This window comes from Schistocerca cancellata, chromosome 2, assembly GCF_023864275.1.
Source record: "Schistocerca cancellata isolate TAMUIC-IGC-003103 chromosome 2, iqSchCanc2.1, whole genome shotgun sequence".
NCBI lineage: Eukaryota > Metazoa > Arthropoda > Insecta > Orthoptera > Acrididae > Schistocerca > Schistocerca cancellata.
Genome location: NC_064627.1, coordinates 1,035,487,988 through 1,035,511,496, shown reverse-complemented (window position 1 = coordinate 1,035,511,496; position 23,509 = coordinate 1,035,487,988). Strand labels below are relative to the sequence as shown.

The window sequence follows — 23,509 nt, the reverse complement described above, 5'->3', positions numbered from 1 at the left end:
GTAGATGTCAGGCGTGTCGCCTGCTTAGTTTCGGGAGATCACGCTAGAGGCGCTTCGGCAACGGCCTCCCTGACGTCAAGGGTAGCAAGGTGGGGTGACAGAGGGGTGAGACCGAGAGAGGGTAGCCGCATCTGTGTAGGCAGCAACAAGCAATCCTTACATAGAAAATTTGGGCCAACGCTTTCGGCAGCGAGCACTTCCGCGTGATGTCACTGTCGAGAAGAGACGATTTTTCACGTTCGCACATGGCCGTATTCCGCTTAAGCCACCATTAATTTACTAAACTGAAGGGCGATGTAATAAGATATGAGTTCGATTGAAGCTTACCTACACAGGGACTTACTGCTTCCCACGGCAATGGAATTATCATATTGTCTTTCTAGTAATGACAGATGTATAACTACGTATTATGGATCACCTTGACATATACATTCTATTGTTTAACATTTTCTGTGAGATAAGTTATGACTTGGCATCCTTCAGTCGTTATTAAGTATTACACATTTTTAATAGTACAGGAAACGCAACAATCATAAGAGGTTTCAGTTTCTAAACGCAGTTTTTTCGTCACAATCAGCAATAGTGTATAACATTTTTTTCGTGCAGATATTAAGTAGAAAGGAAACGATAGAATTCCATTTACTTGTCATTTCTGCGTTTGATGATTGTGAAGCTTCAGTATTGATCGCCGTACTTCAACAATTCAACAACAACAAATTAAATACCTTAATCCCATATGGAATGAACTGCGGAAGCTCTCCATGTGTGTGATCCTTTCTGCAGCTGTTTAGCCCTCATTGTCTTTGCCGACGTGTTAGGTGCCTTATCCGGATGTAGGTACAGTAATGATCTTAGTGTAAATTGCGGAGATCTCTTGAGAAATAGTTTGAAGCTTCCGATTAAAAGTTTTGGCAGGTTTTTATTCACATCTGCTTCTTTACACAGAGAGCTGCGTTTGAAGAGACGATTAAGCTAGGACGAGATAGTTCCTCAGTTGCCGCAGAGCTTATAGGACCTTTTGATATTACTATTATCTTGTCACTATGATGTCCAAGTGATTGCTCTATGGAGTCGGATCTGGAAGAAATACATCCAGTGATGTATTTTTGCGTCTCTTTCGTGACCAGCAGTATACAGACTGTTTCCAGGCTCCATATAAACCACATGCAATAACAACCTGTACCTTTGAAATAACTTCCGGGAATTCAGCCAGGTAACACTTTCAGCGACCGCCGATATTTCGGCGGGAGAACACCCCGCCATTTTCAAGGCAAACTGCTGAAAGTGTTACCAGGCTGAATTCCCGGAAATTATTTGAAAGTTGTATACGCCAGGAGAAACTCGGGTCTCACAACCTGTACCTGGCTATGTGGTCCATATATGGCGTCACTTTCTTAGTCGTAGCATATGCCAATCATTTCATCAAATGCTCAACACACACAAATTTTCTGCTTCACTTAAGCTTGTTTTTTGCTTACTCGTGAAGTGCTTTTAGCAAACCTTTTGTGTACTTTAGTCGTCAGCACTGTGTAGATACTTAATGCTTTGCATTACTTCCTCTCTTTGCTTAACGCGTGAAACAGTAATAGCGGATAACAATATACTGAGAACGAAAAGCAAATTAAACGCTGAATTGTTTTCCCTCAATGGTGATAATTCTTCATTAAGTTTTTTTTAATTTCATCCTCGATAATACCTTTCTCTGATTCTATGCTTTGATCTACTTTTTCTAGCATGTTAAGTGCACGTTTACGAGTTTCACAAGCTTATAGAATTTGCAGTCGGCTTTAAAACCTATTTTGGTTGGAGTTTCTTTAATTCAGCTTGTAGATACTGTAAACAAACGTCCTCTCTAAAGTTTTTGCTACAGGCAGTAGCATTTTTAATGGTAATGCTGTCACTACTACTACAGAGCTGAACCCACTGAGCAAATGTTTCAGGAGTTCGAGGGAACTTATGACAAGTAATACTACTGCCTTTTAGTCTTCTGATTACAGTTTTCACACACAGCCGTAGGAGAATTCGGCATTATTAATGTCAAACATAACGAACAAACTCGAAAGAATCAAAAATAAACAGCAACAACATGAAACTTAATCGCTTCAACACGTAACGGTGCGCGCGAACTGTGCCGAGCTTCTCGACGGTGACGTATTGCGCAGATCGGAGCAGTTCTGCGCAGACACTATGGGCCCTACCTGAGGCAGCAAAGCCTGAGACAAGTTCTTCGCAGTACGTGAAGACAGACCTTTTGAAATAAGCAATGTTGGAAAATACTTCTAACAAATAATGGAAAGGAGCGCCGCAACAAAATTTTGCGCTTCTCCGCTGTGCGCAATTTTGGCTGTAGCAGTTGGCTGATTCTCTAATAGGGAGCCGTGATGAGCCAATATTCATAACTAGGTTTTATGCTGAAAACTGGCCTTCTATAACAGACGTTACAACATACTGTCACAAGACAATTCTGTTGCATAATTCTGCATACAGCTGCAACTGTCGGCAGTAACATGCGTTGCAATTAATGATATCTACTTTATCCTCATTTCATAGGACATAGAAAATGAATAAAAACGCCGACCAGTCACATAAGGATCAATAATCTGCTTGAATACGATTACAGAAATAATCGCTCCTTTAGTCAGCTCATGCCGATTCATAGAATGATTTTAGGTTCGGTTTGTTACGAAGAGTGTGTTTATCGTTGCTAATGACTGAGTTAGGTGTCTGGGCATTTAACTAATTCGTTTTCCGAGTCTTGTACATTGGCTAATGCTCGCTTTTATGTTGATCTAGCCTCTAACAGAGACAGTGTGCAGTTTTGATCGATCGTTTGTGAAATAATTCCAACCTACTACAATGAAGAGAACATTAATATTGTTGAATAGAATACCAATTTTGTTGTACAATGCCAACAGTAATACGCTGATAACAGCTTGATTTGCTTTTTCCTTATAGTGCTGTCAGGTCTCAAAATGCGTTTATCCCCTATATTACGGAAGACATAACGAGGTTCTTCTCTGTAATATAAGTCCTAACGGTAATATTACAGAAGTTTTCCGTTTAAATTAACTACTCGTTTCCACACAGTAAAGATAGAGATGACAGACCAGTTTTTGCCGACTATGACTAAAATGCCAGGATGGCTTAGTAAAACTGTCTCTACGAAGCAACTATGTCCCCTAAACCAAAAGCCATACAAGAGGTAGCAGGGGCAAGTGTTACAAAGAAACATCGTTTTCTTTTCCTTTGAGGGCGGATTGTACGAAAAATAAGAAAATTTGAATAGAGTAAGTTATTTGGGGAGGGATGGGTACATGGACGTGCAAATCATAAAAACGTTACATTGTGATTAAGAGGAAGATCTATTTCATCACATCACATAGAAACTGACATCGATTTATAACATCTTATCCATAGATATTAAATTCTTTTGCGCCCAAAACATCATGTTAGGAAAAATCGGAACTTCCACGAAAAACACATCAGATCTAAACAAAATCATATGATAGATATGGTATTAAGTATAACTGTTCTCATGAAATAGAGGAAATTAAGAAAGTAGTTCATAAATAAGCAAACCGCAGATAGAAAATAAACACAGTAAAATATAATACATAACAAGATAAAATTAAATTTTAGCTTTGCAATAACAAAGTTATGGTCTGAATTTATTTATTTACCCCGGGAAGTTTGGATGCTTTTGAGTCTTTTGCTGGATAGATTTCGTTTGAAATCCAAAGTAGCTCCTTCTGTAGCCGTACTTTACAGAGCATTTCTAGGATATACTTTCGATGCATTGAGCATGGATCAAGCTGAAGCCATTGAGGATACAAACGTTCAGTGTCCTTCAACATTGAGTTCACAAGGCTGCAGTTTACGCCAAACTGGTAATGGACAGTTTTGAACACGTCGTTGAACACTTTTAAATTAGATCTAACTACGGCAGTCAGATTTTCTGAAGGGGCTCTTAATTCGCCCAAGTCTTCCGCGGACGTTTCATAAGCTTTATAAAATATATAGAGTTCATCTGCACTTTCCAGAGTCTTGTTGCCTTTAAGCAGTTCCGACACAAAAACGTCACAGTTAAATTTTTTGATGCATTTATGTGCCAGGTAGCCTGCTAGCCTGCTAAGTAGCGCACTGCACAGTCCTCCACAGACGCTGGCTGACTCTGTAACTCTAATTCAGCACTGTGCACAAGCTCAGGTGCTTCATGTGCAGCTTCTTTCGGAACATGTTTTCCGCTGTCTCCATTCATGCTTACGTTAATTGCCGAAGAGGTCACACAATCGTTCCCTTCCAGCACAGAATGGTCCTCATCGGGTTCACAGTTCGCCGAATCAACAGGTTTCATTAGTGATGCTACCACTATGTGCTGCAAGTTTCTGCGGAATTCCTGGCAGCTGGGATTCCTGTTGAAACCTGATCGTTGCCGGATTAATGAAAATACATTTTCTATGGGATCTTGGTTCACCCGCGATGTTAAGAAGAACTCATAGCCATCGCTTTTCAAGTCATTCCATAGCGTTAACAAAGCACGAATTGTGTGCTGAAGGCCTGTAAAACATGGAGGAATCTCACAGTTTTTTTGGGGAGGGTTAACGACCCTCCACGTTTTTAACCAATCCAGGGAGTCCTGTAGATAATCCTCTAACCAACTTTTTTGAGTGCTTAGAGCACAGGCGAATGGTTTCGAATCATAGAGAGTCTTGCTATTCATTGCGTCGAACAAATTGTTCAGTCTTGCCAGAAAGGAAGCTGTATTCAGCGCTGTTTTGCTCTGAAGCTCCGACGTGGAATACGCTGATAGAATAGCGGCCGAGACGGAATGACTGAATACTTGTGTTGCAAGTCGAACACTCATTTTTTCAAAGTTATTCGGATTGATGTGCTTGTGACTGAGAGAGCAGCACATTCTTGCCTTGCCGTCCTTCCTATCTACACTCCTGGAAATGGAAAAAAGAACACATTGACACCGGTGTGTCAGACCCACCATACTTGCTCCGGACACTGCGAGAGGGCTGTACAAGCAATGATCACACGCACGGCACAGCGGACACACCAGGAACCGCGGTGTTGGCCGTCGAATGGCGCTAGCTGCGCAGCATTTGTGCACCGCCGCCGTCAGTGTCAGCCAGTTTGCCGTTGCATACGGAGCTCCATCGCAGTCTTTAACACTGGTAGCATGCCGCGACAGCGTGGACGTGAACCGTATGTGCAGTTGACGGACTTTGAGCGAGGGCGTATAGTGGGCATGCGGGACGCCGGGTGGACGTACCGCCGAATTGCTCAACACGTGGGGCGTGAGGTCTCCACAGTACATCGATGTTGTCGCCAGTGGTCGGCGGAAGGTGCACGTGCCCGTCGACCTGGGACCGGACCGCAGCGACGCACGGATGCACGCCAAGACCGTAGGATCCTACGCAGTGCCGTAGGGGACCGCACCGCCACTTCCCAGCAAATTAGGGACACTGTTGCTCCTGGGGTATCGGCGAGGATCATTCGCAACCGTCTCCATGAAGCTGGGCTACGGTCCCGCACACCGTTAGGCCGTCTTCCGCTCACGCCCCAACATCGTGCAGCCCGCCTCCAGTGGTGTCGCGACAGGCGTGAATGGAGGGACGAATGGAGACGTGTCGTCTTCAGCGATGAGAGTCGCTTCTGCCTTGGTGCCAATGATGGTCGTATGCGTGTTTGGCGCCGTGCAGGTGAGAGCCACAATCAGGACTGCATACGACCGAGGCACACAGGGCCAACACCCGGCAGCATGGTGTGGGGAGCGATCTCCTACACTGGCCGTACACCACTGGTGATCGTCGAGGGGACACTGAATAGTGCACGGTACATCCAAACCGTCATCGAACCCATTGTTCTACCATTCCTAGACCGGCAAGGGAACTTGCTGTTCCAACAGGACTATGCACGTCCGCATGTATCCCGTGCCACCCAACGTGCTCTAGAAGGTGTAAGTCAACTACCCTGGCCAGCAAGATCTCCGGATCTGTCCCCCATTGAGCATGTTTGGGACTGGATGAAGCGTCGTCTCACGCGGTCTGCACGTCCAGCACGAACGCTGGTCCAACTGAGGCGTCAGGTGGAAATGGCATGGCAAGCCGTTCCACAGGACTACATCCAGCATCTCTACGATCGTCTCCATGGGAGAATAGCAGCCTGCATTGCTGCGAAAGGTGGATATACACTGTACTAGTGCCGACATTGTGCATGCTCTGTTGCCTGTGTCTATGTGCCTGTGGTTCTGTCAGTGTGATCATGTGATGTATCTGACCCCAGGAATGTGTCAATAAAGTTTCCCCTTCCTGGGACAATGAATTCACGGTGTTCTTATTTCAATTTCCAGGAGTGTAGTTGATACATTTTGACAATTGAAACGTCCCCTTAGAGCAACTTATACACGACTGTGCTTAAACTGACAGACTATAATTTAAGCGCAACGCAATCTGACTATCAAAAAATCCCTGCAACAGAATGGCCCTGAGTAACATTAAACTATACCTTTCAGAAATCACTTACCTCACAAAAATCTTCGTTACTCGAACTATTGCAATACAGCGAGCGCCACTACTGCCAGCTAAATAAAAGATTCAAACTACAGAAGGCACTAACTACTGATAGAGATGGTTAGCAAATGAAAGATATTAATAGAGAACAAACAATGTATTTACCTTACTATTCATAATTGACATCCAGTCTTACAGATTATCAAACCTCCGCCATCTCTCTCCCCACATCCACCACTGCTGGCGGCTCACCTCCAACTGCGCAACGCTACGCGCTGTTCACATCCAGCTATACCAGTTCATGACAACAATGGCAGACAACAATGCAAACTAGCCACATACTGCACACAGCACAGCCAGTGATTTTCATACAGAGCGCTACGTAACGTTGCAATAAGAAAACATAAACAGCAAACTTACATAAAGAAAACATAAACAGCCTACTTACATAGCCCCCATGCTCCCCACAAAAAATTTTACAAATGGTGTTGGGCACTGGCCAATACAGATTTGAAAAAATTTTTCATAATTACAATAACAAAGATATCAAATGCACACATTTATGCAATGTTGGTCAATAGCTAAAATTTTCTCACAGTCCATAAAGACAGTCCAGATTGTTCATCATAATAGTAATTACCGTTTTTTTTTACAAAGTCTCATTAGTAAAAAAATTGCACACAGAAGTAGTGGATTTCCATGCAGTTTTGAAGAAGTAGTGGTGTCCTTCCAACGGAAAGACGGTGCTGACTCTTGACATGCTGACAGGTAATGGGCCACAATGGAGCAAACCCACAGCAGAGTCATTCGAAGTTCTGACGAATATTGGTAGGTAGGTCATCACAGAGCAGACCCACTGTAGTCCTGGTAGAGAGTATTGGTATTGGTGGGCCACCAGAGGTGCAGACCCACTGCAGTCCTTATAGAAATAATGGTATTGGTGGGTCATCAGAGATGAAGACCCACTGTAGTCCTTGTAGAGATGGCCAGCAGCCATCTGTTGCGACTGTGCAGGTGCACAATCACCATCGAAGAGTCTTGCAGAGAAGATAGCAAGTCCATATACCCCCACTTGTGCACTCACAAAGTTTGTGGAATTGTCCTTAGACCCAGCAATGCTGTTATCCAGTCTCTTGCTGAATTATTAACACACGTGCAAACACTATCAGTCCCTACTTCTCACATATTGTCCATATACTACGACCAACAGAAATGTGTGCAGTGAAATGAATGCTTACAAGTTACTTAATTTGATTAACTGGTGTCAATTACAATTATATAACATAAGAATAAAATTACAAAGATACAAAATACATCATTAAAAACATAACAATACAGATAACATTTGTAGTAATAGGGGCTTTACAAAAGAATAGAAATGAACATATACATCAGTGTTACAGAAATTATGACATAAGTACATACATAAAAGATCAGAAGAACGTTTGGAACATCACCTTCACATGTGAGCAACCAAACAGTATAAATAATGTCTAAGCATCTTTACAAAGAAAATAACAGAGTATTATTAATGCCAATTATATTTGAGGAGAACAGTATTCCTCATCATAGTGAATGTAGCTTAATATTAGAAGAAAAATTTTTATGAAACTACACAGAGACAGGAAGAAAACAAATACACAACGGTACACAAAGACATAGTGGGATCACACAAGGAAAGGACAGGGTTTGTTTTACTGCAGTATTTGGCAAACAAAACTTTCTTTGCTTCTTGGAGATCTCCCTTCATTCGTCATTATTCCCAAAAAACAAATTAACACAAACAGCAATGACAAAAAATGCAAATTGGCAAAGCTAGCAGCATAAATTAGCAAAAGTCAAATTCAATAACACTATGCCTGGCAAACAGCAGCAACTTATACCTAAACATTACATAGCGCAAGCAGAAAAAATATTACACTAAAGACGATAATGCAGACAAGGGAAATGTATATTCACATCTTAATGTCTATGTAATTAAAGTGGTGCACCATAACAACTTATTGTAAAAAAAATATTACCATGTACTTGAAAAGAAAATTATGTGTTCAGTTACTGTTACTTGTCCCTTCTTATTGTTCTTTCATTTCCAAGTTCTCCTTTTTTAAAGAATGTGGATTACAAAATTATTATTTAATAGATCTGTTGACAGAAAGTGTTCACATTAGCAAATGCATTTTATTTTATAAAACTAATGCTGCAACACAGCTGGAAACCAGATATTAAACAAAATGAGCAATCTCTTAACTACAAAGACAATAGATGTAAAATGTTTCTAATCATTTCATTAGGCATATCATAAATTACGAGCTCCACAGTGTAATCATATGTTTTCAAGTTCGAGCATGTCGCATTAGCGATGAAAGGCACACCCTAATGGCTTGTTCTCCAGGTGTTTGACACAGCTGTGTGCCCACAACGCATTACAAAAATCATATGTTTTCAAGTAACGAGTGTGTCGCATTAGCGATGCCCTCTACAAAGGAATATCAATAGCAAGGTTAATGGAAGTAATGAGGGTGTCGCATTTGCAATATTTTCTCTAAAGGAATGTCAATGGCGAGGATAAAGGCCTGCCTTTTTTCCTTTTTTTTTTTTTACCTGTGCCTCTGGAAAGGCCCTCACTCTAATGGCTTGTTCTCCAGGTGTCTGACACAGCTGTGTGCCGACGACGCACGTGCAGGTGGTCACTTTCTTACGGAAATATTTACGACAGCAGTTTCCGCTACAGAGACAGTCTCATATACAAAATTTCACGGGTCGAGAATATGCGTTGCAAGTGTGTAGAAACAAAATCCTATGAATATAACAGTGTCCAAAAAAATTTTCGCCGGCATTGTGATACAATCACGCATTTACACACACATTTCATAACTCTTAAAGTACGATTCTCGGTTTCCAACATCCTTTTTCAAAAGTCAAGAGTACCTAACTTTTATTCATTACACCTTACCTTATTCGTCGACACTTTTTCCATATTTCATCATGACATATACATAGCATAATCAAATAACTCATATAGCATCAGCCTATTAATCATAAACATACCTCAGCAGCATAATACACATCGTCATCGTAATAATAACATCATAACACCTCAGTCAAATCCCAAAATCGTCGTAGCTTTCTGCAATAATTTCAAAACCTAAAGAAAATTCTCTGCTCATGTCAAAAGTGTCATCTACCTCAAACGTACTTTAAAATCATGCTCCTTTACCAAATACATCATTCAAAGCTCTCATAGTATCACAATGGCACCAAAAAAATATGAACAGTTCACACAGTACAGACAAAATACAATTTTGTAAGTGTGAAGTTATCCAACGGTGTAATTGCGTAAACATGTGTCACTGACGTAGAAAAAAAAATGTTTGTTTCTCTGTTAAATGATCAGATAGCTGTGTAATTTATGTGTTAGAGAAATATGGTACCGATGTGTAAAGTTGTATAAGCAAATACCATATTAGCTAGGGCTCCTTGTGCTTGCCAAACACATGGTACACAAAGTAGGCGTGTACCCCCCTGAGGTTTATTGTAATTATACCCTCAGGTGTTACAGATTACAGCAATGGAATGAAATGTATCACAAAAAACTTTCTTTGTAATTCAAAACTCTTTAAAAATAAATGTTTTAAGTACAAAATTAATCACTCAAATACGTGTCCTGTAGCGCTAAATATGCGTCTTGCTGTAAGATAATCTCTGGGAAGTGTCGTAGTTATTGTCCTCCGAAAGCTAAGTTCTGCAGAAGTCAATGTACTTACCTCATGATAAACAAAAGTGAAATGCTTTGCGTATAGATAACTTAGTTATTACGCTTATTGCCGTGATGAGGAAAGTACTGTGCTGTAACGTATTGTTGTCCTACGGAAAAGGCTGTCTCCTTGTAGCAATAGCACAAAAGTCACCACTAAAACATGTCTCACTTTATAGAAGAATTCAGAAAAAACTGTGCAGATATAAAACAGATACACCGCAAAAGCAACATTGTAAATTGTCATGCATTAGCAGCGTCGTGATATAATCGTGTAGCTGTCACATAAACTAACCACTGTGTCATCTGGCATTTCACAGAAAGCACCTCAAATCCAGAATCCACTCTCAAGCAAACCAAAATGTTGCATGAAAGTTTCATTAGCAGTGCTGGTATATGTTCTAAGTATGTAAGCCGTATATTCGTTATGTAATCGTGCAACTAACAAGGAGGAATGTATAAATAACAACACTGTGTCGTCTGTTCGCAATAACAATGCATTCGCAATTACTTGTCTAAGTTACCTATGTTCTTGACTGGATAGTTAGTTAGCTTTAAAACATAGTTGCATGTTAACAGTTTCTCAGTGTGACAAATTGTCCAAGTAGCGTGAAGTGAAAATTGCAAAGACTAAATTAAAAAGCAGATTATCTGTCAATAAATGGTTTTACATGAGAAATGTGGTGTAAACCTTTACTCTTCCTAGTACGCAGAGTTTCAACTTCAACGCAATTATCATGTGGTATACGTCGGATTCTGTAAGGTCCATTGTAAACTAGAAAGAATTTGTGACTCAAGTGTTTCTTCTTATGTGACAATGAATGAGCTTTAATGAGAACTTTCTGACCAATATATAATTTCTTTGCATTTGCTTTACCGTGTAGTTTTCTCCTTTTGTCTGCTGCAGATTTTATATTTTTAAGAGCCAAATCAATTATATCTTTGTGTCGAAGTTTACGTGTATTCGGGAAAGGTACAAGCTCTCTGATTCTGTTCGGTGGTTCTTCATTCTTCAGTACAAGAGTAGGTGGTAAAGCAGTGGAATCATGAGGCATTTCATTCAGCACATTTTGAAATAAGTGTAAATATCTGTCCCAATGCTGATGCTTTCTGTGACAATAAAGTCTGCAAAGCTTATTGATTTCTTTCATAATCCGTTCAGACGGGTTACAATGTGGTGAATACAATGAAATAAAAACAGGTTTGATTTTATGATTCCGAAGCATGCGTGACCAAACAGCAGATCTGAATTGCGGTCCGTTATCTGAAATGACTTTACTAACCTGTCCAACTTCACGTAAGAAATTTTTAACAAAGGCGTTGGATACAGACCGTCCAGTGGCTTTACGTAACGGAGTGAAAGAAACAAATTTTGAAGTAAGTTCAACAGCGACTAGAACGTACGAAAATCCATTCGATGTTCTGACAAGGGATCCCAATAGATCAACAGCAGCAAATTCTTTTAATTTAGAAGGAATAATTGGAAACAACGGAGCACAATGTGAGATAGTAGACGGTTTCGCCTTTTGACAAAGTTTACAAATAGACAAGACTCTTCGAATTCGCTTTTCCATATTGTTAAAATAACAAGTCGTTCGAAGAATATGATAACATTTTCGTGGGCCAAAATGTGCATAGCTGAAATGAATGTACCAAATGAGCTTATTAACAAAATCGTCTGGAATGCAAAGTACCCATAGCTTGTCATCAACAGTGCAGCGTTTGAAGAGTATGTTGTTTCTAACCAGATAATAATGCCGAATCTGAGTGTGTGTCTTTTCATGCCATTTACTTTTGATGACTTTCCAGATCGGATCTTTATCTTGTTCATGAGCAATGTCCTTTAAAGATGTGGTGATGAAGTTTTCAAAGGCGACTTTCTGAATGTAAAGAATACTGAAATTTTTCTCGAGGTTGCCTTCTGTGTTACTTTTCTCAAGCCCAGCCGGTGCGCGTGACAGCGCGTCCGCAACAATGTTCTCCTTGCCAGGAATGTAGACTATCGTGAAGCGGAATTCTTGCAGAAACAATGCCCAACGTTTTAACCTATCATGATTTAATTTTGAAGACATAAGAAATTGTAATGCACGATGATCACTGTATACTTTTACGTGCTTACCAGAAAGAAAGAAACGGAATTTGTTAAATGCCCAAACGATAGCTAAAGCTTCTAATTCAGTAACGGAATAATTTTTTTCAGATTTTGTTAGCACTCGGCTAGCAAAAGCAATGGCTTTCTGAACAGTGGTGTCATTTTCTATGGCTTCTTGAAATAAGTGGGCACCAAGACCGACTTTAGAAGAATCCGTGCTAAGGCAGAAATCTTGTGACAGATCTGGATGAGCTAGTATTGGCGCGTAAAGTAACGCTTCTTTCAAAGAATTGAATTCCAACTGTGCTTGTTCGTCCCAGTTCCAAATAGTATTTTTTCCAGTGAGAGAACAAAGTTTTGGTGTAACTAGAATTTGCATATTCAGAAAACGACGGTAAAAATTTACGACACCTAGAAAACTGCGGACTTGTCTTTTTGTGGATGGAACTGGAATGGCTCTGATTGCTTCTAACTTTTCAGGATCCGGCTGAATGCCTTCAGAAGAAATAATATGTCCCAAAAACTTCACCTTTGACCTACCGAATTCAGACTTTTCCAAGTTAACTGTAATTCCAGATTCTGCAAAAATACGTAACAAACTGTTGAGGATACCGTTATGTTGTTCCCATGAAGCTTCTGCTATTAGAATATCGTCCACATATAAGGTGATGTGACGTTTTAAGAACTCAGGTAATATGGAATTTAACCCACGAATGAATGCTGCTGAAGAAATGTTCAAACCAAAAGGAAGTTTCCGAAACTGATAACAAACGCCGAAACAAAGGAAAGCTGTGTATTTTCTGCATTCTGGATGAAGTTCGATCTGATAAAAGCTGGATCTGAGATCAATGGAAGACAACACTTTTACACCATTAAAATTTTGAAGAAGTTCTTCCATCGTCTGCGGCCTGTCTGTTTCAGGAATAATGATAGTATTGATTTGTCTCGAATCTAAGACAAGTCTGATCGATCCATTTTTCTTCTCAACAACATGTAATGGGTTGTTGTATGAGCTTACTGCAGGCTCAATAATGCCCTCATTAAGCATAGATTGTATTTCTGTTCTAACACGGTCCCTATAATGTGCTGGAATTACGTATGGTCTAACACAAAATTTAGTATGCTCACGAACACGAAATTGGTATTGAAATCCCTTGATTGTTCCTGTTTTGTGAGTAAAAACTGTGGAATGTGCTTGTAAAATCTCAAAAAGGTCCTGCCTATCAGTTTCATTACAATTCTCAATTGTTTGAATTTTATTCTGAATTAACTCATTAATTTCAAACATGCCGTCGATATCATCCCTGTCAGTACTTGCAGAGTGATTGTTAGTGTCTAGTTCCGTAGAAAATTCCGAACTGTTGTCTAACAGAACGTAAAGCCGATTAATTTCCTCATCATGGTTTGAGAGCCAGTCTTCAAATTTCAAAGCTATTGACTTACCTTCTTTCTCTAAACTTATTTCAGCATCGTGAAAGCTTAAGATTGCTTTGTATTCATTCAAAAAATCTACTCCCAGTATAATTTCCGTCGACAATAATGGAACAATAAGAAAGTTCATAGAGAAGCTGTGGCTTTGGCAAAAGAATTCTAAATTGGTTTGTTGGCGTACATCTACACTTTTTCCAAAGATTGCACCTTGTAATTTAATCTTACGTAACGGAAGTGTGGGGCAATCGTTCGATTTGTTGCATTTGCTAAAAGCTGTTTCACTAATTACTGAAATGGGACTGCCAGAGTCAAGTACTGCCGTAAATTTTACGTCATTTACAGTAATATGAATCACAGGATATGCAATGTTGTTATGTTTTACGTTGTGTTCCTGGAGTAAGATGTCCCTAATGTCTTCCATTTTTACGTAATTACTAGCTACGGCAGCTGCGTCGTCAGTTTCATAAGTACGTATTGTGGCTGCTAGCGGAGTGAGTCATTGCCTATTGTCTCTTTGTTGGCACGCGTCGTTATTGGGATTTGGAGACCTAACTTCTACAAATTCATCGTGACGAGAGTGCTCTGCTCTGTTTAAATCTCGCCAGTTCTGATGCAATTCAGGTCTGTCATTACGATCATATCGTCTGTCGTCATGTCGGTAGATTCGATAGTTTCTTTCTTGTCGGTCACGTGGTGGAGAATTTCTCCCTGAATCGTAACTGCGCGCTGGACCGTTGCGTCTAAAGTTATTCTGTCTCCCTTGATAATAGTTATTTTGGTTCCCATATTGTCTGTTTCTCTGATTGTCTCTGTGATAGTCATTACTGCGGAGAGGTGATCTTTCCCTGTAATTATGACTACTCTGCCAACGGTTGTCATACGGGTGGTGTCTATTTTGGTCACGATTTGTGTGGTGAGAATAGCCTTGTCGCGTCCAGTTATCGTTTCTTTCGTCACGGAATTGTGACGGATGTGACCTGTAGTGATTGTTTTCCTGTTTTCGCATCCCGCGACTGTCTGTGTCAATTTCTAATTCTTGTAACAGTCCTTGAAAAGCTTCAATGTCGTCTTTGCAACGTCCTGCCAAAATAATATGTCGTAATTGTTCAGGCAGTTTGATTAAGCAAATGCGGATGAGTTCTGAGGGGCTGTATGGGTTTGACAGGTACTGATTCTTGTGCAACATGTCTTCAAAATATTTGACAAGACTGGAAAATTCAGATTGTTCAAAGTGTTTCATCATCATGATGCTATGTTTTACGCGGTCTTGTGTGGCTTGAGACCAATATGCTGAGAGGAAGGCATGGTAAAATTCTCCTTCACTGTGGCAATCGTGAATGACCGATCGCATTCTTACAGCTGGTTCATTCTCTAAGTAGCCACACATAAATTCTAACCTGTGCTCCAATGACCAGTTGGGAGGGAAACAATGAGAGAATTGATGGAGCCATGCTTGTGGATGAATGTCGTTGCCAGAATTCTTAAATGTTTTGAATTTACGTGTAGTAATGAACAGCTTATAGTCAAAATCATCGTGTCGGCGAGTAGCATGTCGGTCATTGTCACGTCGTGTCGGCGGTTCCATCTCAAAATTCGGTGCACATTGCCAATTTCTTTCATAATTACCGAAATGCCCTGTGCTATTATTTTGTGGCTTTTCCGTATTTCTAAGTTCCTCTTCCTGTGTTGGAGCGCGAGTATCCTCTGAAATATGTAATTCTTGTATTACCTGTGTCAGCTGATCTTGTACTTCCCGGATTTCTCTTTTGTACTGTGTATTGATTTGATTTTGATTTTGTTTGAATTTTCTAATTTGTTCATACTCTTCTGTGTCAGTGAAGGCTACGGGTCTTGTGTCATTCAGATCATCATCTACCTTTGTAGATAAGTTAGTGACCTGATCCGAAAGTTCGGCTACTTTCTCTGATAATGAACTAATTTCCCCCATGTGTCTTTCTACTGTGTCCTTTAAGTTTTCCTGAGTTTTTGCAAGTTGCGTAACCGAATCGGTAGATGCAACTGAGTCCATTTTAGCTTGCAAGGTCTCATGATTTTCATGAACAATAGTTTGCAGTTCTTTTATGGCTGCTTCGTGATTCTGTAATGCATTTTCATGCCGCAAAAAAATAGGCTGAAAATGCTCACAAATTTGTGTTTTTACGTCATTACAGACTTTCTGACATTTCGATTCAATGTTATGTAACTCAGTAGTTAAATCTTCACGTGTTTTTTCAAGTGTGGTGTCTAACTTCCGAAGATTTTGTTCCATTGTGTCTAACTTCTGAAGCTTTTGCTGTGTTTGTCTCTGATTTTGTTCCATTGTGTCTAACTTTTGCAGCTTTTGCTGTGTTTGTCTCTGATTTTGTTCCATTTGTTGCATTAGTTGTAATAACAATGCATTAGTGTCTGGAATCTGTTCCTCTACTCTTTTCGGCAGTGCATTTGCACCGGCAACATTCCCATTTTGACAAGCTGAAAATGTGTCTTGACTTATTTGAGAAAACGGTGAGGACGCAAAACCTGAATATACAGTATTTGCAAAATTGTGTCCTATCATTTCGGATTCCTGAGGCGAGCTGTTGCCGACCGATCGATCGATAATGCTTCCCTGTTCACTACCTGTTTGACTGTCTATGCCATTGTTTGACGCCCGCTCCATTTCCCTATGCACAGTTACCAAATTACTACTTTGAATATTAGTTAATTCATTACATGGTGGGGCCAACACACTGCTTTCGTCTTCACTGACATTTCTCATTTTACTTTGGAGCCGAGTGTTACGTTTTTCACATGCCATTATTGTCACAATATTTCACACGATAACACAGAAAAGCACAATTTGAATAGCAAAAATAAGAGAACACATTAACATAGCACTGAAAATAATATCTAGTTAATTACAAGCGCAGCTGCGAAATACTTGGTGCAAATCTACATGCATGCCACAACTGTTTTACAGTACAACAATGAAAGACTGCAACTACAAAGGAGATTCTCTCTACAATTACTCGCTAGCAATAAACAAAAGTTACACTAAATACACAAACTACAAGAAAAAATCAGAAGATTCCAGGTTCGAATCCTGGCAGGGTCGCCAATGAATAGTAAGGTAAATACATTGTTTGTTCTCTATTAATATCTTTCATTTGCTAACTATCTCTATCAGTAGTTAGTGCCTTCCGTAGTTTGAATCTTTTATTTAGCTGGCAGTAGTGGCGCTCGCTGTATTGCAGTAGTTCGAGTAACGAAGATTTTTGTGAGGTAAGTGATTTCTGAAAGGTATAGTTTAATGTTACTCAGGTCCATTCTGTTGCAGGGATTTTTTGATAGTCAGATTGCGTTGCGCTAAAATTATAGTCTGTCAGTTTAAGCACAGTCGTGTATAAGTTGCTCTAAGGGGACGTTTCACAATGTCTTGCCAAGACACAATATCATTCGAATCAGTTTGTATATCTCTCTCCAGCAAACGGTTTCGAATGCTTTTCAGGAGATGACACACACCGTACATGACGTATAAAACTTTGTTTCGATAATGAAAGAAAGGTTTTTCAGTTGTAACACCGAGATCACGCACTAATGAGGGGTTATTGGACCCTTGGTCACAAACAATGCAACGAACCTTTAAACCAACAGTAAAAAGTTTCTCTAATACAACGAACAGCAACTGTTTCATTACATCAGATTTGGTCTGTTTACAAGACGTAAAATAGGCAACAGGTAATTTCCATTTTTGACACAGCCCACGAACAAGGAACATGAGAGCCTGTGTTGCCACCTTAGACATACGTCCGAGGCTACCAAAATCTTCATAGCCTTCAACGACATCATACTTAGCGCAGTAGCTGAGACACTTCCTCACACTCATTTCGTCGAACACCAATACACAATCTCGGCAACTATCATCCATTGTCTTCACTTTTTCTACAAGATGTTCAAATAGTTTAGTTTCTGTGCCCGCTATAATATCCATTTCACTGACCCACTTCTGAATAACTTTTTTCGAAGGTAGTTTCATTCCAACTTTTCTTCTTAAGTGGTCATATGCAGCAGGACTTTTATAAAATAAACTCAACGACAGCCGTCTCTCCGCTTCTGTCCAAGGAGTGAAAGGCCTGAAAACAATAAATGCGACTGTTTAATTCAGTTATTAAGAAAGTTGGCGCTAGTTAATGTATTTGACGTCATCGGAGGACGTTACTTACTTGTGTAGAAGCTGCATACCAAATAATGTTCCACATTTTGGAGACATATGCTTAACAGCCTCTGTTGCCACAGCTTTTACATCAGGCTTCTTCGTGGCAAGATGTCGCATTCTCCACAGTTTTTTCCTCTGCTTTGGCAATTTTAACTTTTGCTCATTAATTCTTTGTGTCAGCTTTCGTTTTCTTGGTGTTAAATCTGTTGGCAGCGACGTATCCGGCGAACTATGGACTGGCTCACGGGCAGGTGGCGAACAGCTTCCTTGTTGGTGCATTTCGTAATCGCTGTGTTGTCTACTGTTGTCTTCGTTTTCTACGTCTGCAGGCTCTTCCAGAGGTTCTGGATTTGGCACAGAGTTAAATACTAGTTTTGTTTTCAACTCATTCATAAAAGAATTGTCAGTGAAGTGAAGAGCACAAAGGAATTTATTACGCAGCTGACTCTGCTGCAAGTCAAACAATGAAAAGTTTCCACTGCGCAGAATCCACTCTTGACACCTGTAATGTAAGGGTGAATTAGTAAGGCGAAATCGCATCTGGCTAACTAAATGAGACTGAGACATTAACAGATGAAAGTGCTTGGAAATTACGGTGTCTAGGTATGTGGTTATTCATCAGCACCTTTGTAACTACATTTCACTTTTTAATGCTTTGTAAGAGAAACAGCAGATGCACCAATGTGTTAAAGAACATCGCTTTGCTGTAAACAAAGAAAATATTTTTCGAAATGGGGGACTGAAGCAGAGTTCCCTTCGGGTAGTAAGTGCAGAAACTGTTGAGGAAGAAACAACGGGACAATATGTTAGTGAATGGACGTGGAAACAAATGAAGTTGAACGATAAATGAAAAATACATGGCTCTCGAATGACACATTATCATACAGCACCCACGAGGAATGTGCAAAAAAATGAGGAAGCATGAAATGCTAAACGTTTCGCTAAATTTATAAACTCTGTTCAGTGTGTAATTGGACCTGGAATTAGACGTAACATACAAAATAATACTTAGGAGCGACAATTACAGGATGAGTACACGGAGTTATGCAAGTTTTGTAGGGGTTATTGATAACGGGAGGCATTGGTTCGTTGATAGCATGCAAAAGGCTGCAGCTTGCCTGCAAAACAAAGAATTTTCGGTACTTTTATGAAACATTACTCTATCTACAAAATTGCTTGAATACTCTACAAATCACTTAATTGATGGAACAGGATACTCTTGCTTCTACCATTATGGTCTCCTTCCATTCGATTAAGAAGCAGTGCGGGGGAAGCACGACTGTTTATATGGCATTATATGTATTGCGAGTAACGTAATTATATCCTCATGATCCCTACGCGAAAGATATGGAGGCAACAAGAGATTTTCAGATTCCTTACTGAAATTTGAGAGAGATCTTACCGAGGCTAGAGTGAGCATCCGAACCATTTTCTTCCGACTACATTACGAGGATAGTATGGTAAGGCTGGTAAGTTTCATGAAGAATGGAGCACTTTTGTTGAGCCTCCATGGCTGGTAAGCTTGATTATTCAAAGTATCATATAAACAATTTCAACAAAGTCAAGCATCCACTTCGTTGTTGAAATGTTGACAGCCATCTGAATTGTTCAGTCTATCGACTGCGACTGCAGGTGGAGAGATCCGAGTTTCGTGCTGTTATTAAACATGTTGATTTGAAGGATTGGACTGCCGCTCAAATAAGAACTGAATTGGATTAAGTTTACGTGAACTCTGTTCCATCACTGAAGACTCTTTACTTTTGGATTAATGAATTTAAACTTGGTCGGTAAGCACCGAGGACGAAGCGTTCAGCGACTGTCCAAGTGAGGTAATCACTAAGGAAATCCAGGATATGGTAATGCAAGACCACCAAATAAAAACTCTTGAGGTTTATGAGACTGTCTGCATCTCAACTGAGCGACAGGATAATATTCTGCACGAACATTTGACTATGAAGGAGCTGTGGTGCCACGATTGCTCACTATCTACCAATAACGTATCAAGCGCAACACTTCAATACGATGTCTGACGATGTTTGATCACGATCAGTAAGTTTTATGCGGCGATTTGTGACTGTCAGTGAAACCTGGATCCATAGTTACACACCAGAGCAAAAGGACAGTCAAAACAATGGACAAATGTTCGTGAAAGAGCTCGGAAGAAGGCAAAGACCATTTTTCACCTTATAAGGTGATGGCCACTGTTTTTTTTTTAGAATTCCCTTGGAGTAATCCAGTTAGTTTACTTCGAAAAATGCAGAACCATAACTGGACATATAATTACTTTCAACGCTGTGTGAAGACGTTAATCTGCAGACAGTGTAGAAAGCTCATTTAACATGTAAAATTTTCTGTGTTGAGAACTCTAGGGCTTGCACTATTTAACACACAGACTCTTCATCAGTGAAAATGACTTTTTTGATCGCACTTACAAGGGAACTTCATCAACTCGACCTCATACACTCCTGGAAATGGAAAAAAGAACACATTGACACCGGTGTGTCAGACCCACCATACTTGCTCCGGACACTGCGAGAGGGCTGTACAAGCAATGATCACACGCACGGCACAGCGGACACACCAGGAACCGCGGTGTTGGCCGTCGAATGGCGCTAACTGCGCAGCATTTGTGCACCGCCGCCGTCAGTGTCAGCCAGTTTGCCATGGCATACGGAGCTCCATCGCAGTCTTTAACACTGGTAGCATGCCGCGACAGCGTGGACGTGAACCGTATGTGCAGTTGACGGACTTTGAGCGAGGGCGTATAGTGGGCATGCGGGAGGCCGGGTGGACGTACCGCCGAATTGCTCAACACGTGGGGCGTGAGGTCTCCACAGTACATCGACGTTGTCACCAGTGGTCGGCGGAAGGTGCACGTGCCCGTCGACCTGGGACCGGACCGCAGCGACGCACGGATGCACGCCAAGACCGTAGGATCCTACGCAGTGCCGTAGGGGACCACACCGCCACTTCCCAGCAAATTAGGGACACTGTTGCTCCTGGGGTATCGGCGAGGACCATTCGCAACCGTCTCCATGAAGCTGGGCTACGGTCCCGCACACCGTTAGGCCTTCTTCCGCTCACGCCCCAACATCGTGCAGCCCGCCTCCAGTGGTGTCGCGACAGGCGTGAATGGAGGGACGAATGGAGACGTGTCGTCTTCAGCGATGAGAGTCGCTTCTGCCTTGGTGCCAATGATGGTCGTATGCGTGTTTGGCGCCGTGCAGGTAAGCGCCACAATCAGGACTGCATACGACCGAGGCACACAGGGCCAACACCCGGCATCATGGTGTGGGGAGCGATCTCCTACACTGGCCGTACACCACTGGTGATCGTCGAGGGGACACTGAATAGTGCACGGTACATCCAAACCGTCATCGAACCCATCGTTCTACCATTCCTAGACCGGCAAGGGAACTTGCTGTTCCAACAGGACAATGCACGTCCGCATGTATCCCGTGCCACCCAACGTGCTCTAGAAGGTGTAAGTCAACTACCCTGGCCAGTAAGATCTCCGGATCTGTCCCCCATTGAGCATGTTTGGGACTGGATGAAGCGTCGTCTCACGCGGTCTGCACGTCCAGCACGAACGCTGGTCCAACTGAGGCGCCAGGTGGAAATGGCATGGCAAGCCGTTCCACAGGACTACATCCAGCATCTCTACGATCGTCTCCGTGGGAGAATAGCAGCCTGCATTGCTGCGAAAGGTGGATATACGCTGTACTAGTGCCGACATTGTGCATGCTCTGTTGCCTGTGTCTATGTGCCTGTGGTTCTGTCAGTGTGATCATGTGATGTATCTGACCCCAGGAATGTGTCAATAAAGTTTTCCCTTCCTGGGACAATGAATTCACGGTGTTCTTATTTCAATTTCCAGGAGTGTATTTTCATGCGGAAAAAAAAAAAATTGCCAGCAGTCGACCTCACGCCAAAATTTGAGCCAGTATGCAGACACGATGTACTTATGGCCTTCTTATTCCTTTACTTTACTTCTATTTATTCCTTTACTTGAAGTGTGGAACATTGCTTGTTGTCAGAGTTCACGATTCTAGGTCAACTGGAAGATTTTCAAGAGTGAGTTAGCGAGTAACAGAATTTGTGACATAAATAGTCGTACCTTTTGATTGCGTTGACTTACATGTTCAAATATTTTGCACCGCTTTCGCACGGTACATAAATTTCGACTCGATATCTTATCGCGATCTTTAGAAAACGGAGACTGAAGACTGCCAGACAGACAAGAAATGACAAATATTTTTTTTCGAGTGACATAATTTCACAATTTTCGAACTTTTTCTTTTGCTTGTTCTATGAAACCTTGCTTCATACCAAATTTTATGATTCTGGGTCAACAGGAGGTACCCTACAAGTTTTGACGAGTGACCTTTGACGTATAAATTTCTTTTACATAAACTGCCGTATCTGTTGCTTGCGTTGACGCAGAAGCTCAGTTTTTTACATAACGAAGTGACCTTATACCGTATTATGTGACATAAATTTCCAATAATTATCTCTACCCATTCTCAAGAAAACGCGTTTTAAGGGTCGGACAGACGATAAAGTGAGACTACAACGGTTCCGTTTCTACCGATATAGTATTAAGATTGTAAATGTTATGTATCTGTTGGAGTAGTGCAAGACAGAATCCATTCTCACTCTGCAGCTGATACGAAACTTCCTAGCAGTGTAGAGTCTTGGTATGGCACACAGTTTTAATCTGCCAGGGAGTTCTAGCACAAGACAGATACTCATTCTCAAAGGAACAACATCTAAAGTAATACAATTTGTTTAAAGGTACCTTTTCTCATCCTTCACAGGGAAAGAAAAGAATTTCATCGTCGTATCTTTCCGGTTGGATCCGCACCCCTTATACGCACAATTTCTTCCTGACATGACGCACCACATATTCCCAAAAACACTTCCAGAAAATACTCGGTAGCGATAACGTAACCTTCCGCAGCGACTAAATGTCTCAGAACTGGATGGTGCCCTGTGCCGGCATTTGAGGGGAAGTGGTGGTGGGGATTTCCACTGCCACGGCCTCGTATGCAGTTACCTGCTGCCCGCTGTCCGAGCAGTTTCGCACCCCAGCGCCATCCCGTGTCGTCTGACAGAACTGCTGTAACCCCCCGACCCGCACCCCTGTCCGCGTCAACAGGCCCTTACGGAGGTTGCCTGTCTGCGTTTAAAGCTTCTGGATGCCTCTGTAAGGGGAAATCAACGGGTCGGCCTGCAGTGAGCGAGGAAACAGTTGAACGCGTGCGGGCAAGTTTCATGCATGTATCTGGACATGCTGGAAAATTGGCTCATGCCACAACTGGAGACCGACAGCGCCGACTTCATCTTTCAACAGGATGGTGCTCCACCGCACTTCCATCATGATGTTCGGCATTTCTTAAACAGGAGATTGGAAAACCGATGGATCGGTCGTGGTGGATATCATGATCAGCAATTCATGTCATGGCCTCCACGCTCTTCCGACTTAACTCCGTGCGATTTCTTTCTGTGGGGTTATGTGA

The 23,509-nt window shown here is 41.4% G+C and overlaps 1 protein-coding gene across 1 annotated transcript in view; it reads right to left on the bottom strand.

Annotated features, from left to right (window-relative positions):
* The window catches only part of LOC126160762 (uncharacterized), a 76,093-nt gene extending 57,499 nt beyond the window's left edge, over positions 1-18,594 (bottom strand). Inside the window, exons 1-2 of the mRNA XM_049916928.1 lie at positions 17,998-18,594; positions 17,582-17,907 (exon numbers count right to left, since the gene is read on the bottom strand). Coding sequence (XP_049772885.1) covers positions 17,582-17,907; positions 17,998-18,557 — 886 coding nt within the window. The 5' untranslated portion in view covers positions 18,558-18,594. The remainder of the gene's footprint in view (positions 1-17,581; positions 17,908-17,997) is intronic.
* Between the last annotated feature and the right edge of the window lie 4,915 nt (positions 18,595-23,509).